The sequence below is a fragment of the Scyliorhinus torazame genome, chromosome 21 (assembly GCF_047496885.1).
Source record: "Scyliorhinus torazame isolate Kashiwa2021f chromosome 21, sScyTor2.1, whole genome shotgun sequence".
Taxonomy (NCBI): domain Eukaryota; kingdom Metazoa; phylum Chordata; class Chondrichthyes; order Carcharhiniformes; family Scyliorhinidae; genus Scyliorhinus; species Scyliorhinus torazame.
This window is the reverse complement of record NC_092727.1, coordinates 56406120-56424984: the sequence shown is the minus strand read 5'-3', so window position 1 is coordinate 56424984 and position 18865 is coordinate 56406120. Positions and strand designations below refer to the sequence as shown.

Below are 18865 nucleotides of genomic sequence, written 5' to 3'. Positions count from 1 at the left end.
AGAAATGGATTCTATCCCCATGGCTGTTCATGGGATATGAGCTGTCGCTTTCAACAATATATAAGTGACTGCATGCATCAGAAGCTCTTCTTTGACTGCAAAGCTCTTTGGCTTCAGAACATGAAGGTGGTGCCCAAAATGCAAGTTTGTTCTCTCTTTAGCTACATTTGTTCACTTTCCCCCTTCTGTGTTTGTCCTTTTATTTTATCCAATTGCCCCCACTACTGAAGGTGGTCAGAGGTAATATTTTCATCCTGTTGGTACATCCATAATTAATGTACCTCAAAAACGAATGTACAGATTTTAGAAAAACTTGGCACCAAGATACGGTATGGCCCAAGGAGGAACTGATCAGTTTTGGTGAAGATGTGGATCCAAAACCGGATCCTTAGAATTTTTTTGAAGGATACATTGGGAGGATGGGTGAATTGACTTTCTTGAATGTTGTAGTTTGCTTTAGAATGTTGTGGAATATTTTAAAAGGTTGCGGATTGTCTCAGCTGATGGGGTGGAATTTTTCACAGCTGACATTTAAGCAGAGTTTTCAAAACAGATTGTTTGATGTGGATTGGGCTTAAGCCTCCTCAGTGAGGTGGGGGCTATTAAAAAAACATACCTTTTTTAAGCTTTGTAATTAAAGTGTATCCCTTTCCTTGGATTGCCACCTTGCCGTGCTGGACAAGCTTGCAACGTTCCACTGATCCCCAGAGCAATGCTGTCGGGAGCCTTTGATGGTAAGGTTGGAGGGGAGGAACCAGACAAAGCGCAATCCAAAACAAGTCCACAAAGGCGGATCAGGTGGAAAATGCTCCTATGGTATCAACTGCGATGGCAGGTGAAGGCTGCAGCAGCCAGGAGATCCCCAGTCACCAAAGTTCCTTTGTCACTGGAACTGGGCCTTCCCTCTGTCAAGGACTGTGCGTCTGCTGATGTCCAACGGCACATCCACGTTAAAGATGTCCCGCACTAGGCGTCTATTAAGAGGAAAGAAGCACACTCTCCTCACAGACAAACAGTTCCTCTGTTCAAGAAAGGGAATAAGAATGACCCTGGTAATTATAGGGTGGTTAGTCTTATTTCGGAGGTCGGTAAGTTACTGGAAAAGGTCCTGAAGGATAGGATTTATGACCATTTGGAAAGATGCAGCTTAATCCGGGATAGTCCACACGGATTCATGAAGGGTAAATCTTGCCTCAAATTTGATTGAATTCTTTGAGGAGGTAACTAAGTGTGTAGATGAAGGTAGAGCAGTTGATGTCGTATACATGGATTTTAGTAAGGCGTTTAATAAGGTTCCCCATGGTCGGCTCATGAAGAAAGTAAGGAGCTGTGGGATAGAGGGAAATTTGGCCAATTGGATAAGTAACTGGCTATCACATAGAAGACAGGGGGGGTGGTGGTGGATGGAAATTTTTCAGACTAGAGACCAGTTACCAGCAGTGTACCACAGGGATCAGTGCTGGGTCCTCTGCTATTTGTGATTTTTATCAATGACTTCGAGGACGGGGCTGAAGGGTGGGTCAGTAAATTTGCTGATGACACCAAGATTGGTGGATTGTGGATGAGGTGGAGGGCTGTTGTAGGCTGCAAAGAGACATTGATAGGATGCAGAGCTGGGCCGAAAAATGGTAGCTGGAGTTTAACTCTGATAAGTGCGAGGTGATTCATTTTGGTAGGAAAAATTGAATGCAGATTACAGGGGCAACGGCAGGGTTCTGAGGAATGTGGAGGAACAGAGAGATCTTGGGGTTCATGTCCACAGATCTCTGAAGGTTGCCACTCAAGTGGATGGAGCCGTGAAGAAGGCCTATAGTGTGTTAGCGTTTATTAACAGGGGGCTTGAGTTTAAGAGCTGCGGGGTTATGCTGCAACTATACATGACCCTGGTGAGACCACATTTGGAGTATTGTGTGCAGTTCTGGTCACCTCATTATAGGAAGGATGTGGAAGCATTGGAAAGGGTGCAAAGGAGATTTACCAGGATGCTGCCTGGTTTGCAGGATAGGTCTTGTGAGGAAAGGTTGAGGGAGCTAGGGCTTTTCTCTTTGGAGCGGAGGAGGATGAGAGGCGACTTAATAAAGGTTTATAAGATGATGAGGGGGATAGATAGAGTGGACGTTCAGAGACTATTTCCTCGGGTGGATGTAGCTGTTACAAGGGGGCATAACTATAAAGGTTCAGGGTGGGAGATATAGGAGGATGTCCGAGGTAGGTTCTTTACTCAGAGAGTGGTTCGGGTGTGGAATGGACTGCCTGCTGTGATAGTGGAGTTGGACACTTTAGGAACTTTCAAGCGGTTATTGGATAGGCACATGGAGCACACCAGAATGACAGGGAGTGGGATAGCTTGATCTTGGTTTTGGCACAACATGGAGGACCGAAGGGCCTGTTCTGTGCTGTACTGTTCTATGTAGACAAGCCCTGCAGCAATCAACAAGAGGTACCTGCTGGCCGGGGAGGCTTCCACGAGGGCTGGGAGGACTGGTGCGAGGTGGCCAGGGGGTGATCAGGGGGCGCTATTTGGCAGGCCGGGTCCGCACACGGCCGGCACCATGTTTTACGGCGTAACCGCTGCAGGTCGTCGCCATGCGCATGTGTGGCCACGAACCCGGCCATTCGGCAGAGGTTTATATTGTGGGAGCCGGGAGTTTTACTCGGCATGGCTGCTAGCCCCTCACCGGTGGCAGGATCGGTGAGAAGTCAGCGTCGATTTTGCGGTCGTAAAACGCCACAGTTCCCACACCGGCGTCGGCACTTAGCCTCCAAAACGGTGAATCCAGCCCATGTTCTCCCACCGGAGGACAATTGCTATTGATTTACGTTTCCACTGTGAGGGCAAATTGAGATGCAATTCAGTATTCCTTGGTGTGCAGATTTTCAGCTCAGTGGGCTAGACAGCTGGTTTGTGATGCAGAACAAGGCCAGCAGCGTGGGTTCAATTCCCGTACCAACTGTGAATTCTGAATTCTCCCTCTGTGTACCTGAACAGACACCAGATTGTGTCTGGGAGTGAGGTTCGCGAATAGAGATGGGGGTGCGACTTTCAATGTCGCAAGGCTGCATACCGTGAAGGGGGGGCATGGGTCCGCCGAACTTCAGTGTCAGGCTTTGGTGGCCGCACTGGAAATCCAGTCCGTGCAGCAGGGGGGCGCAGAGGTGAAGGAAAATACAGTTTGAAACGAGTGTATTCGGCGCCCTGGATCGATAGATCCGCGATACAGTACCCCTTGATTTGTACCAAGTGGGACCCGGATGCGAGGGCTATGGTTTGGGACATGGGATGGGTGCGCAAGGAGCAGCGCCTTACCATCTCAGGATGAATAAAGCTCTCCGTGCTCCCGGAATCGAAAAGGCATGGAGTGTCACGCCCGCTGACCTGGACGTTCATCATCGAGTTCTGCAGATGTTTTGGCCGCGTTTGGTCGAGGGTAATCGCTCCCAGTCGCGGGTAGTCCGAGTCCTCAGCTGAGTCGGATTCGTAAAATGGCCGCCGCCGTCGGTTGCACGTGTCGGGTCGAGAAGATGGCCGCTGACAAGATGGCCACCCCCATGATTTGCACGAGGTGGATGACGCGTCAGAAGAGGGCATGTCAGGTTGATGCGCAGCCACATTGCGAGGCCTGCGGGCCTGTGAGCCTGATTTTCGGGCCTGCCGTTCTTTGTGTTTCTGGCCCTTGGGCCTGGTCAGGCAGACCCTTGCAAAATGCCCCTTTTTTCCGCAGTCGCTGCAGATGGCGGAGCGGGCTGGGCAGCGTGGGCGTGGATGCTGACCCTGCCCGCAGAAGTAGCATGGTGTGCCCCCAGTCTGGGCGGGTCGCCGCACGGCGCAGGCCCGTAACGTGGCCGATTCTGAGGAAATCCGAGGAGGGCTCGCAGGGTCCGCGGGGTACATGCCCAAATTATGTTGGGCCACTTCCAGCGAGGAGGCGAGCGTTAGCGTGTCCTGGAGGTCTTTTGCCCCGTTTTCGAGTAGCCGCTGCCGGATGTAGGTCGAGCGGATGCCGGACACGAAAGTATCTCTGATGTGCAGGTTCATATGGGTTTCCCCTGTCACATCCTGATGGTCACAGTCCCTGGCGAGCGGGTCACAGTCCCTGGCGAGCGCGGTGATTTTTTCTACAAATTCGTCTAGCGATTCCCACGAGCACTGCCGTCAGGTAGAGAGCAGATGCTGGGCATGTACCTCGTTGATGGGTTTGACAAACCGCTTGCGTAGTAACTCGACCGCCTCTTCGTAGGCAGTCGCCTTTTCGAGCGTGGCGGAGATTCTGTGACTTACCCGGGCGTGGAGTAGGTGCAGCTTGCATGGCCCCAGGATGGGAGTCTCTGAGGAGTCCACGTAGGCCTCGAACCATCGGAGCCAGTATTTAAAAATGTATTTTGCCTCCGGTGTCCGTGCTTCCAGATTGAGCTTCTCTGGTTTTAGGCCTGCGTCCATCCCGATGTTGTTTAGCTTATTAAATTGTTGTACCCTCAATAACGACGCTTAGAGAGTAAAACGGTAAAGAATGCTTCAAGGCAAGAACTAGCCTGGTGCCGAGACGGGTGCTTACTGAGTGCCGCCCACAAGGCGGCCCCTTATATATGGCTCCCAGGTGGGCGGAGCCGAAGGCAGAGTCCCCCAGGGTTCCAAGCCCAGGCTTAAAGGGGACATCACCTTACATGATGATAAGGATGCAGTAATACAGTAACCGTTCATCACACCAACTAGGGAGACTACCCACAGGGATCCCTTTAATAGGGGGACCCCCAAAGGACTCCTTTACTGAAGGGACCCCCACAGACTGTCCAACTAGAGGGACCCCCACAGAGACCATCTCTGGAAGGAACCCCCACAGGGACCCCTGTATCTAAAGGGACCCTCAAGAATCAAGATCCCTGTCACGATAGAGAGCAGTCGAGGCAGGGGCAGTGACAGAAACGTATTTCATTTTTAATTCATTTACGGGATGTGGGCATCGCTGGTTAGTCCAGCATTTATTGTCCATCCCTAGTTGCCCTTCAGAAGGTGGTGGTGAGTTGCCTTCTTGAATCGCTGCAGTCCTTGAGGTGCAGGTACACCCACTGTGCTGTTAGGGAGAGAGTTCCAGGATTTTGCCCCAGTAACAGTGAAGGAACAGCAATATATTTCCAAGTCAGGGTGGTGAGTGACTTGGAGGGGAACCTTCAGGTGGTGGGGTTCCAAGGTACCTGCTGCTCTTGTCCTTCTAGATGGTAGTGGTTTTGGGTTCGGAAGATGTTGTCTAAGTAACCTTGGTGAGTTACTGCAGTGTATCTTGTAGATGGTGCATATAGCAGCCACTGTTCGTCTGTCGTGGAGGGTTTGAATGTTTGTGGAAGCAGGAGCAATCAAGGGGGCTGCTTTGTCCTGGATGCTGTCGAGCTTCTTGACTGTTGTTGGAGCTGCACTCGTCCAGGCAAGTGGAGAGTAGTCCATTACACTCCTAACTCTTACCTTCTTCATGGCGGACAGGCTTTGGGGGGGGCGTCAGAAGGCGACTTATAGGTTTCCTAGAACTTGACCAGCTCTGGTAGCCACAGTATTAAAATGGCTATGATCTTCTGCACTGTAGATGTTCTATGGCCCTACCTGACCCTTGTGTAACTTACCACTTGTCAGTCCAAACCTGGATATTGTCCAGGCCTTGCTGCATTTGGACATGAACTGCTTCATTATCTGAGGAGTCACGAAAGGTGCTGAACATTGTACAGTCATCCACAAACATCCCCACTTCTGATCTTATGATGGAAGGAAGTTCATTGATGAAGCAGCTGAAGATGGTTGTGCCTAGGACACTACCCTAAGCAGTGGTGTCCTGGAGCTGAGATAATTGACCTTCAATGACCACAACCATCTTCCTTTTGTGCCAGGTATGACTCCAGCCAGCGGAGAGTTTCCCCCCTGATTCCCATTAACTCCAGTTTAGCTAGGGCTCCTCGATGCCATACTCAGTCAAATGCTGGCTTGATGTCAAGAGCAGTCACTCTCACCCCACCTCTGGCATTCAACTCTTTTGTCTATGTTTGAACCAGGGGCTGTAATGAGGTCAGGATCCTGGTGGAACCCAAACTGAGCATCCGTGAGCAGGTTATTGCCTGAGTAATTGCCACTTGATAGCATTGTTGATGACTCCTTCCATCACTTTGCTGATGATGGAGAATAGACTGATAGGGCGGTAATTGGTGGGGTTAGTTTTGTCCTGTTTCTTGTGTACAGGACACATCTGGATAATTTTCCACATTGCTGGGTAGATGCCAGTGTTGTAGCTGTACTGGAACAGCTAGGCTAGGGGTGTGGCAAGTTCTGGAGCACAAATTTTCAGTACTATTGTCGGAATATTGTCAGAGTCCATAGCCTTTGCAGTACCATTGCCTTCAGCCATTTCTTGATATCACGTGGAGTGAATCGTATTGGCTGAAGACTGACACCTGTGATTCTGGCGACCTCCGGAGGAGACCGAGATGGATCATCCATGTAATGTTCTTGTCGGATGGCCTGATTCATATTACAAAAACACTTGTAGCTATAAACAATGTATTAACATTAACTGTGAGTAAACTATATACAAAACTACAGATTAATAACAGTATGATCATGCACAAGCAACCTCTCTCTCCAGCTCCCTCCAGCCAGTCTGAGGGGTCACCTGACTCTAATATTCACTTGTATACCAATGAGATTCCTAGTGGCCAGTCGGTGAATTATAACACAACCATGATATCAACACAATCCACTTGGCACTCCTGGCTGAAGATTGTTGCTAATGCTCCGCCTTGACTTTTGCACATATGTGCTGGGCTCCTCTATCATTGAGGATGGGATATTTGTGGATCCGCCTCCTCCAGTGAGTTGTTTAATTGTCCACCACCATTCAATGCTGGATGTGGCAGGACTGCAGAGCTTAGATCTGATGCGTTATTGTGGAATCGCTTAGCTCTGTCTATTACTTGCTGTTTATGCTGTTTGGAACCCAAGAAGTCCTGTGTCGCAGCTTCACCAGGTTGACACCTCATTTTTCGGGATGCCTGATGTTGCTATTGGCGTGCTCTACTGTACTCTTCATTGAACCAGAGTTGATCCCCTGGCTTGGTGATAATGGTCGAGTGGGGGGATATGCCAGGCCATGAGGTTGCAGATTGTGGTTGAATATATACCGCTGCTGCTGCTGATGGTCCACAGCGCCTCATGGATGCCCAGTCTTGAGTTGCTATGTCTGTTCAAAATCTTTCCCATTTAGCACAGTGATAGTGCCACACAACATGATGGAGGGTATCCTCAATGTGAAGATGGGACTTTGTCTCCACAAGAACTGTGCGGCGGCCACTTCTACAGATACTGTCATGGACAGATGCATCTGCAACAGGCAGGTTGGTGAGGATGAGGTCAAATATGTTTTTCCCTCGTCACCTGCTGCAGTCCCAGTCTAGCAGCTATATCTTTAGCACCCAGCCAACTCAGTCTGTGGTGGAACTACCAAGCCACTCTTGGTGATGGACATTGAAGTCCCCCAACCAGAACAGATTCTGAGCCCTTGCGATCCTCAGTGCTTCCTCTAAGTTGTGTTCAACATGGAGGAGTACTGATTCATCAGCTGATGGTAGCCGGCACGTGGTAATCAGCAGGAGGTTTCCTTTCCCATGTTTAAGCTGAAGCTATGAGACTTCATGAGTTGATGACTCCCAGGGAAACTCCCTCCCGACTGAATACCATTGTGTCGCCATCTCTGCTGGGTCTGTACTGAGACAGGACAAACCCAGGAATGGTGATAGTGATGTCTGGGACATAGTTTGTAAGGTATGATTTTGTGAGTATGACTATGTCAGGCTGTTGCTTAACTTGTGAGACAGCTCTCCAAACTTTGACACAAGTCCCTACATGATGTTAGTAACGAGGACTTTGCAGGGTCAACAGGGCTGGGTTTGCCGTTCTCCTTTCTGGTACCTGGCATCGAACCAGTTTCATTCCTTTTTTATGTTTTCGTATCAGTTGAATACAACTGAGCGGCTTGCTAGACCATTTCATCCGGCATTTAAGAGTCAACCACATTGCTGTGAGTCTGGAGTCACATGTAGACCAGACCAGGTACGGATGGCAGATTTCCTTCCCCAAAGGACATTAGTGAACCAGATGGACAATTGACTTTAACCCCTAACCCTAATTAGACTTTTAATTCCAGATATTTTATTGAGTTTTAAATTTCATCACCTGTCGTGGTATGATTTGAACCCAGGTCCCCAGATCATTATCCTGGATTACTAGTCCACCGACAATACCACTACGCCACCGCCTTGCTGTTACAGTTGTAACACTTACCTGGAGGCATCACTTGTCCATTCCTGGAACGAGAACATCTGTGGCCTGTGTTTCAGCCTCTCAGATCCATTAGCTGCAAGCCATTCATTTATATCTGGTCGTTGACTGTGATTGACAGCTTCCATAAAACAGCTGCAGCCTTGATTCATTCACCTCCTTCATAGATGAGTGACTCATAGATAAGTGCTGGAACCCCAATGTTTAACAAGATAAACCACATCAAAGAGAGTTAATTGCATTCCAATCACTAAGTGCATTCCAATCAGTAAAGCATGTGATTGCAATGCCCCTACCTCTCTTTGATGTAATTTATGTTACTGCCCCTGTCTGGGCTGCTCTCTGGCTTCCAAGCAGGGGTCTTTCTTCTGAGGAGTCCCTCTAGTAAGCGAGTCTCTGTGGGAGATACCTTTAGTTAGGGGGTCCATATGGGGATCCCTCTAGTTAGGGGGTCTCTGTGGGGGTCCCTCTAGTTCGGGGGTCCCTGTGGATGGTTCCTTTAGTTTGGGAGTAATTCTGGGGGGTTCCCCTATTAAGGGGGTCCACATGGAAGCTTCCTGGAGGTTCCTCTATTTTGGCAAATTCTTGGGGGGTCTCCTGTTTTATGGAGTTTCTGTGGGCCTTCGAAGGGTTGATCTGGTAAGGGAGGGGTGGATAGGTTGTGCACTGTGGGGGAGATGGTGGGGGGCAACACCCTGAAGGGGTTACCCCCTTGGTCCACCAAACGGGTCACCACATCAGGCTCATGTATGGTGAGACCTGTAGTAATCCCCACCTACCTGATTCCTGGCCCAAAAGACCAGAGAATCACAGAGGGCTGGAGAATAGGCTGCTGGGCCCGCTAAGTGGTTCCAAATGGATGATTAAGACCCATTAGCATTCATTTATATACTCCTGCAGGCTCGGGCCCGATCCCGATTCCAACCGGAGGCTGGAGCATTGCGCTTGGATCGGTGCCCGCCGACACCCAGCGCTGATCCCCATTTTATGATTCTTCACCTCATCGGGTACCCCGTTACCTGCGGCAAAGAATCCAGGCCACTGCGTAGGGTTAAGGAAGAAGGCAGGAGGATGACACAAGGTGAAATGATCATTTGGACAACCGGTGTGGACATGATGGGCTGAATGCCCTCCTTCTGCACTGCAGCAATTCTGTGATTTAGTCTCCTGCTCCTCACAAGCTATTGGTTCCCATAACTTGTGAAAATGACACAGGTGGAGCCTCTTTCTCGGAGAACAACAAGACTTGTTATTGTGTTTGGAGAAGGGCAGTAGTTTTCATTTCACACAATGTTATTCCACAGAGTTGGACGTATTATTGGTGCATCAAAGACCAGAGCTGTTGTTTTGTTCTCCTGTCTGATTTTCCCATCCTGTATTTGAGATCCATCATGATGCCATCTTTAGCCTATTCAAGGTGGATTTCAAATAAGAGTACACATAGTAACCAGAAATGGGCATCAGGACAGCAGAAGACCATTCAGCCCTTTCAGCCTTCTATAGCTGCTTTGCATGCCTATTTACCCAGACTTTCATCCATTAATCCATGTCCCTTGATATTCTTATCTAATAAAATATTTCTGATCCCAGCATCCCCAGACTTTTGAGGGAAACAAAGAGGTCTGATTTTCTCTACCCTGCCTGTGGAAAAGTGCTTCCGGATTCATTCCACAAAGGCCTTGTTCTAATTTTACCAAACTTGCTCTGGATTCCTCCACAAAATAGTTTTGCTGTATCTATCCTTTCAAATCTTATTGCAATTTTGAGCACCATTTTAGATCACCTCTCAGTCTTCTAAACACAAATTTAAAATCATCAAAACTGTCTTCCAATGGATGTGCAAGTGTACAGCCCAAAGAATCTTTCTCAGGACAACAGCAATCCAGATCATTTCAAAACGTACAACCTGGGTTTGAATCGTGCCTTTAACATCCCAGGTCGCTTCAACAGAGCATTATCAAACAAAATTGGACACAAAGGCACAGCAGATATTAGGACAGGTATCCAAAATTGTCCTAAAGGAGGAGAGAGTGAAGTAGTGAGGCAGAAATGTTTCAGAGGTAAGGGCATAGGCAGCTGAAGACCAATGGTGGAGTGATGCACTCCAATGAGGACAATGTGTGCAATGTGTTTGCCGAAACATTTATGTTTCATGTCTGCACCTTTGATTTACTGCAAACTGAACCAGTGGAATTAACATTCTCTCTATCTGCTGAATGCAGGAGTTCAATCTGAAGTATGTCATGGAATCCTAATATAGTACCTGGTAGATACAGGCCGACGTGTCCCAAGTGTTAAGATATTAGAGTGATTGTGGTAATTTACATCAACATTAGAGAGAATATGGTACAATCTGGATTTCATTGGGTCACCTGACCTGGGAGAGCACATGTAAATGTGAGTTCTAACCAGGTTGCAGGCCTGCAATTGTGTATGTATTCTCTTCCTAATGCAGTTTACAGTAATGATATTAGTTATGTTGACAGCCAATCTATCGGCAGTGATTTTAGTCAGCTGATGGATTGGCTAGAGTGGTGATACAATAGGGTTCCTCTTCAGATGTGGAATGTGACACATTTCCTGAGCAACGTGAAAGCAGTTTTCCTCAGCATCCAAACTGTGAGGCACATGCTTGAGTTTCTGACAGGGAGCCTGAGATGGAGCACCCAGCACCAACCTGCCTCCGCTCGATGAGCACTAACTTCACAGGGACAGAAAACCCAAGGAGAATGTAAGTTAATTTAATTTTAAAACTAGAGAGCTGCTTAATCAGCTACATTCAGCTGTGCCAGCTTTAAACTCTCACCTCAGACACAAAAAAGCTCATCAACTGTCATAAAATACAGCTGCACTCGTAGTCACAGCAGTTCGATTGCAAATTTTCAGTACCTATTACGTTGTAATTGTTGCACAATCTACATATATATATATTGACGAGTGATTTGTTCTTTCTGGGTTTGCTATGAGTGAGGTGTGACATTGTTAGTATCGCCACCTCACCCAAGCTCACGTAACCCTGCCTCACCCAATCGACCCTAACCCACTCAATTCCTCCTTATTCTCCCATTCCACTCTCCACTCTCTGTCCCACCCCACTCTCACAACACCCCATTCCATCTCACCACACCCCACTCTTTCCATCCTACTCATCCTTACCCCCACCTAATCCCACCTCACCCCAATCCCAGGTCAGGTGACCCAATGAAATCTCACTCAATTGAACCCCAGCCTACCCCATTACCTTGCAATCCATTCCACCTCATCCAACCGAACTTAACGTATCTTTAACCGATCCCAACCTATTACACTGGATTACCCACCCGGTTGTTATATTACAGAGCACATTGGCAGAAGCACTAGTGTCAAGCTTGAATAATATCGGGTTGTTAGTCACATGTACTATCGTTGTCCATTCATTGTCGTTACTAATGATGTTTATTTGATGAGAAACCTTTTGTTGTTGCTCAAAGATTTGTTGCTGTTGCTTGAAGACCTGTTGTTGTTTCAATGATTCCAACAAAAAATGTGTCTTCCAGAGAAAAATGTTCATCTTCTTCCCAAAACTTCTTTTGCGAATTTTTATTTTCAGTTTTCTCGATGGATCTAACATTGAAATGCTTTTTCTGTGTAGTAGTGAGACGAATTGCTGTTGATTTACATTGAGAAGCAAAGTGGTTTAATTTTGAGCACTTTAAGTAACGGTTTTTCTGAGCTGGACAATTCCCCATTAAGTGGGCATCACCACATCTGTAGCACGTCATGACGTCTTCTCTCTGACTCATGAGTGACGTTCGTGCATGAGCAGACTTCTTCTGTTGAGTCTCGCATTTCTGAGCGAACTGCGCATGTCTCAAGTTGGAATGTGCACGCGCAAGATAGCTGCCTGTGCTGCCTGCGACACCATTTTATCATTCTCAACCTCGTGATGGAACTTTGCGCCTTTTTCTTGTGGGTAAAATTCCAAGTACTGGTTTTTACTCTGCCCATGTGAAATGCACTTTTCTGTCGCAATTTTTAGAATTAAATCATTTTGTCGTAATAGAGCTTCTCTTAGACATTTGTCCGTTGTTCCATAAATGACCTGGGGCGAGATTCTCCGACTCCCCGCCGGGTCGGATCGCCGGGGGCTGCCGTGAATCCCGCCCCCGCCGGTTGTTGAATTCTCCGGCACCGGATATTCGGCGGGGGCAGGAATCGCGCCATGCCGGTTGGCGGGGCCCCCCCCCCCCGCGATTCTTCGGCCCGAATGGGCCGAAGTCCCGCTGCTAGGATGCCTGTCCCGCCGGCGTGGATTAAACCACCTCTCTTACCGGCCGGACAAGGCGGCGCGGGCGGGCTCCAGGGTCCTGGGGGGGGCGCGGGGCGATCTGGCCCCGGGGGGTGCCCCCACGGTGGCCTGGCCCGCGATCGGGGCCCACCGATCCGCGGGCGGGCCTGTGCCGTGGGGGCACTCTTTTCCTTCCGCCTTCGCCACGGTCTCCACCATGGCGGAGGCAGAAGAGACGCCCTCCACTGCGCATGTGCGGGGTGCCGTGAGCGGCCGCTAACGCTCCCGCGCATGCGCCGCCCGGCAATGTCATTTCCGCGCCAGCTGGCGGGGCTCTTCCGCCAGCTGCCGGGGCGGAAATCAGTCCGGCGCGGGCCTAGGCCCTCAACGTTAGGGCTCGGCCCCCCAAGATGCGGAGGATTCCACACCTTTGGGGCGGCGCGATGCCCGACTGATTTGCGCCGTTTTTGGCGCCGGTCGGCGGACATCGCGCCGATACCGGAGAATTTCGCCCCTGATCTCTGATTAAAGAGTCGTGTAAATCAGCAAAATTACAAGTCTGGGTTAGAAGTTTAAGATCAGTGACAATGCTTGTGATTGATCCTCCGTTTCTCTGTAAATGCTTGTGAAACCTGAATCGCTCCAGAATTTCATTGGTTTGCATTTTGCAATGATCATCAAATTTTGCAACAATCACTCCGAATTTACTTTTATCTTCGCCTTCGGCAAATATATGAACGAATTCTAAAATTCCGATAACTTGCTGACGTGCCATGGGCAGAAGCAAAACTATGCGTCGAGCTTCAGAAGCTGTATTTAAGTCATGAGCTTCTAAATAGAGCTGGAATTGCTGTTTAAAATAACTTCCAATTAAGATTTAAGTTACCGGTAGTCTTCAGCTGTCTTGGAGCCAGCACGTGGTCCATCAAATCGATTTGCTGTCAAGGATCTGTTTGCTGCGAGGACTTCCCCAGTCGAACAGTCAGCATCGGAACTTTGCTTTCCAAATCTTATTACCAGTTGTTCTTAAAGCTTGTTTTTAACCTGGTACCATGTTATATTACAGAATTATAATATAAATATTACTCATTTGTCTTGCCGAGTTGCATTGAATTCTGATAAATAGTTGAAGTCTTCCAGATGATGACAAATTATTTATTGAGTAATAAAATAATATACTTGTGAGTCCTTTCACTTTAATACTTTGACTAGTAAAACAAATAACTAAGATTAAACTAACAATTATGATAATACACTGATCTGGTCACGTCTTCCATTCTAGCTGTCCTGCACACACACTATCTAAAGAAAGAGCGATAAACTCCTTATATAGTTCCTGTTAGTGTTGCCATCGAGTGATCATCTGGCTGTACTGGCTTCACATTAACTAAACATGTATTAACACATGCAGAGATCACTACACCAGTCAGTTTTCTCTTTAAACCTCTTGTCCCTATATTTGTATCAGGCCGCTCTCCTCACCTTTATGTAGGTGGCCCCTTTCAGGGGCTCTCCATCTCGTATCCAGGTGATGACAGCTGCTGGTTTGGCATTGTCTGCACGGCAGGTCAAGTTCAGAGAGTCTCCCACTTTCAGGCTGACAATGGGACCACTGCTGATGACTGGATTATCTGGAGGTACTGCAACAAATGGAGAAAAATATAAGCATGAAATTATTGATTATTGGCAAAGGCATGTCAGCAAACACAAATTTAGTAGCTGCTTATCCTGTGACTTGAATTCTCAGTTCGCCCTGCAACTTAGTTAGGACCCTAACACCCACAAAATTCCAGGCCAGCTCTTCTACACCCACAGTGTCACTCACTGACAATCTCTCCATTATCCACAGTGTCACTCACTGACGGTCTCTCTATCATCCTGCGTATCACTCACTGACAATATCTCCATTATCCCCAGTGTCACTCAATGTCAATCTCTGTATCACCCCCAGTGTCACTCACCATGAATATCTGTTACACCCACAGTGCCACTTACTGTTACACCCATAGTGTCACTCACTGTCAATCACTCTTATCACCCCCAGTGTCATTCACTGTGAATCTCTCTATCACCCATAATGTCACTCACTGTCAATCTCTGTATCACCTCTAGTATCACAAACTGACAATCTCTCAATCATCAAAGTGTCACTCACTGCCAATATCTCCATTGTGCCCAGTGTTAGTCATTGTCAATCTCTGTTTCACCCCCGGTGTCACTCACTGTCAATCTCTCTATCATCCGCAGTGTCACTCATTGTCAATCTCTGTATCACCCCCATTGTCACTCACTGTCAATCTCCGTATTACCCACAGTGTCACTGTCAATCTCTGTATTACCTACAGTGTCACTCACTGTTATTCCCTGTATTACCCAGAGTGTCACTCACTGTCAATCTCTGTATTACCCAGAGTGTCACTCACTGTCAATCTCTGTATTACCCACAGTGTCACTCACTGACAATCTCTGTATTACCCACAGTGTCACTCACTGACAATCTCTGTATTACCCACAGTGTCACTCACTGTCAATCTCCGTATTACGTCAATCTCCGTATTACCCACAGTGTCACTCACTGTCAATCTCTGTATTACCCACAGTGTCACTCACTGACAATCTCTGTATTACCCACGGTGTCACTCACTGTCAATCTCCGTATTACCCACAGTGTCACTCACTGTCAATCTCCGTATTACCCACAGTGTCACTCACTGTCAATCTCCGTATTACCCACAGTGTCACTCACTGTCAATCTCTGTATTACCCAGAGTGTCACTCACTGTCAATCCCTGTATAGCCCCAGTGTCACTCACTGACAATCTCTGTATTACCCACAGTGTCACTCACTGTCAATCTCTCTATTACCCACAGTGTCACTCACTGACAATCTCTGTATTACCCAGTGTCACTCACTGACAATCTCTGTATTACCCAGTGTCACTCACTGTCAATCTCTGATTGCCCACAGTGTCACTGTCAATCTCTGTATTACCCACAGTGTCACTCACTGTTAATCCCTGTATTACCCACAGTGTCACTCACTGACAATCTCTGATTGCCCACAGTGTCACTGTCAATCTCTGTATTACCCAGAGTGTCACTCACTGTCAATCTCTGATTGCCCACAGTGTCACTGTCAATCTCTGTATTACCCACAGTGTCACTCACTGACAATCTCTGTATTACCCACAGTGTCACTCACTGACAATCTCTGTATTACCCACAGTGTCACTGACTGACAATCTCTGATTGCCCACAGTGTCACTCACTGTCAATCTCTGTATAGCCCCAGTGTCACTCACTGTCAATCTCTGTATTACCCACAGTGTCACTCACTGTCAATCCCTGTATAGCCCCAGTGTCACTCACTGTCAATCTCTGTATTACCCACAGTGTCACTCACTGTTAATCCCTGTATAGCCCCAGTGTCACACACTGACCATCTATCACACCCAGTGCCACTCATTGTCAACTTTGCATCACTCATAATGTCACTCACTGACAATCTCTCTATTATCCACAGTGTCACTCACTGACAATCCCTCTATTATCCACAGTGTCACTCACTGTCAATCTCTCTATCATCCACAGTGTCACTCACTGTCAATCTCTCTATCATCCACAGTGTCACTCACTGTCAATCTCTCTTTCATCCGCAGTATCATTCACTGTCAATCTCTCTATTATCCACAGTGTCACTCACTGACAATCTCTCTATTATCCACAGTGTCACTCACTGACAATCTCTCTATTATCCACAGTGTCACTCACTGTCAATCTCTCTATCATCCACAGTGTCACTCACTGTCAATCTCTCTATCATCCACAGTGTCACTCACTGTCAATCTCTCTTTCATCCGCAGTATCATTCACTGACAATCTCTCTATTATCCACAGTGTCACTCACTGACAATCTCTCTATTATCCGCAGTATCATTCACTGTCAATCTCTCTATTATCCACAGCGTCACTCACGACAATATCTCTAGACTCTCCCTTGGACTGATCTCTTCCCTGTAAGAACACTATTCACGACAGGTATGCTACTCTACAATCCCTATTTGTTGATGTACCATTTGTCAATGTACTCTGTCGATTATTCTTTTGTCTACTATGAAAGTACTGTCTATGCTCCCTTGGCCGCAGGAACATACTTTTCTCTTTACTTCGGTATATGTGGCAATATATATCAATCAATCTATCACCCACAGCGTCACTCACTTTCAATCTCTGTATTATGCAGTGTTACTCACTGTCAATCTCCCTATTACCCACTGTGTCACTCACTGTCAATCTCTGTATTACCCACTGTGTCACTCACTGTCAATCTCTAATATCCACAATGTCACTCACTGTCAATCTCTGTATTACCCACTGTGTCACTCACTGTCAATCTCTATTACCCACAATGTCACTCACTGTCAATCTCTGTATCACCCACTGTCTGTCTTCGTGCCAGTCCGTCTCTCTTTGCCGCTTTGTGTCAAATCCTCTATTTCCCTTTTTTTAAAATAATGACCAGATGCACCTGTGAGCTGATCGAATGCCAAACATCAATTAATGGTACTGTTCAAAATAGTTTCTAAATCATGAAAATAAATGTTAGTATTGACATCAGGAAATTCTCTGAAAGAATACGTGAAATTATCTTCTGGATAAATGTTGATTTACAGACAACTAGATGCAGCAAAGGTTGAACATTAGGACTGCTGGAAAGGATACATTCAGAAGGGCCAAAGGACATTCCATAGGAATTTCTGGACAACAAATGACTAAGGTCCAACTGCTTTGCCATCTATTGTCTTGATTGTCACTGATACGTGAATAATATTGTCGAGCAATCATTGCAATCAATCTCGATCAATGAGTCTACAACAGAACTAGACACGAGGTGCGGAAAATCCCAGTAGGAAAACTAATGAACCATTGTTGCAAACCCATCTATTTCTCCCAAACATGGTACACTCAACACATTTCATGCTTCAAATTACTCATGAACTCTATTCCAAACTAAACCCCTCCCTACCCATTATTTTGATCGATCGAATAAAACCAGCGACTGGCACCTATACAAGACATACGGTCAAATCAAATGATGACAGGCAATGGTCTCAGGGAAGCTGAGGAGATACAAGAGATGTTTGGGGATAAATATACAATGAACCTTAAAGATTAAATGAATAGTTTTCTTGAACATTTATTCACAAATCATCCCATCCATGGATAAACAGTTTAAAGTTTGCTGCCTCTGTCAATTTAGGAAGGATAAAATTCTCATGGAAAGAGAACCACTGGGGCGAGAATGTTCTGTTAAGAAGGGGATTAGTGTGCTATTTTGGGAAATCACCTAAAGCTGCAATGTGTTCCAGCGCTGGTGTATTATGATGTTGGCTGACTTTGCATTCATAAAATGTGGCCATTTACGCACTCAAAGCTGAAATTGAGCTAACTTCGGCAATTGTCGGAAACAGACACCTCACACTCTCGGGTATTAATTTCGACTCCCTGTTTTATTAACTTTATGGAATAGCTGTTTACATCCAGCAAAAGCCTAAGGGTGAGCCATCCAGATGTAAACCATACCCTGAGGCATCCCCTCACTCAAACATTCCAGAGATAAATGCAACATGCCAAATGTGTTGTATTGGCTGATGGCGCATGCAAGCAGCATTAACAAATTATTATTCTTTCTTCTGTTTCCTGTCTTTTTTTCTCTCTCTCTCTTTTGGCTGTGGAATTTCCAATGATATGCGAAGGCTATTCTGGAACTCGTATTTGGAATGAAACTGCTATTAAATCTGGTTGTCAAAGAACAAAGAACAAAGAACCCTCCAAGCCTGCGCCGACCATGCTGCCCATCTAAACTAAAATCTTCTACACTCCTGGGGTCCGTTTCCCTCTATTCCCATCCTATTTATGTATTTGTCAAGATGCCCCTTAAACATCACTATCGTCCCTGCTTCCACCACCTCCTCCGGCAGCGAGTTCCAGGCACCTACTACCATCTGTGTAAAAAAACTTGCCTCGTACATCTCCTCTAAACCTTGCCGCTCGCACCTTAAACCTATGACCCCTAGTAATTGACCCCTCTAACCTCGGAAAAAGTCTCTGACTATCCACTCTGTCTATGCCCCTCATATTTTTGTCGACCTCTATCAGGTCGCCCCTCAACCTCCTTCATTCCAGTGAGAACAAACCCAGTTTATTCAACCTCTCCTCATAGCTAACACCCTCCATACCGGCAACATCCTGGTAAATCTCTTCTGCACCCTCTCTAAAGCCTCCAC

General features: G+C 46.9%; 1 protein-coding gene across 2 annotated transcripts in view; it reads right to left on the bottom strand.

The window, feature by feature from the left end:
• kirrel3a (kirre like nephrin family adhesion molecule 3a) overlaps positions 1 to 18865 on the bottom strand; it is a 1049271-nt gene that overhangs the window by 234154 nt on the left and 796252 nt on the right. For both annotated transcript variants that reach the window (XM_072486819.1, XM_072486820.1), the window contains exon 4: positions 14061 to 14218. In XM_072486819.1, coding sequence (XP_072342920.1) covers positions 14061 to 14218 — 158 coding nt within the window. The remainder of the gene's footprint in view (positions 1 to 14060; positions 14219 to 18865) is intronic.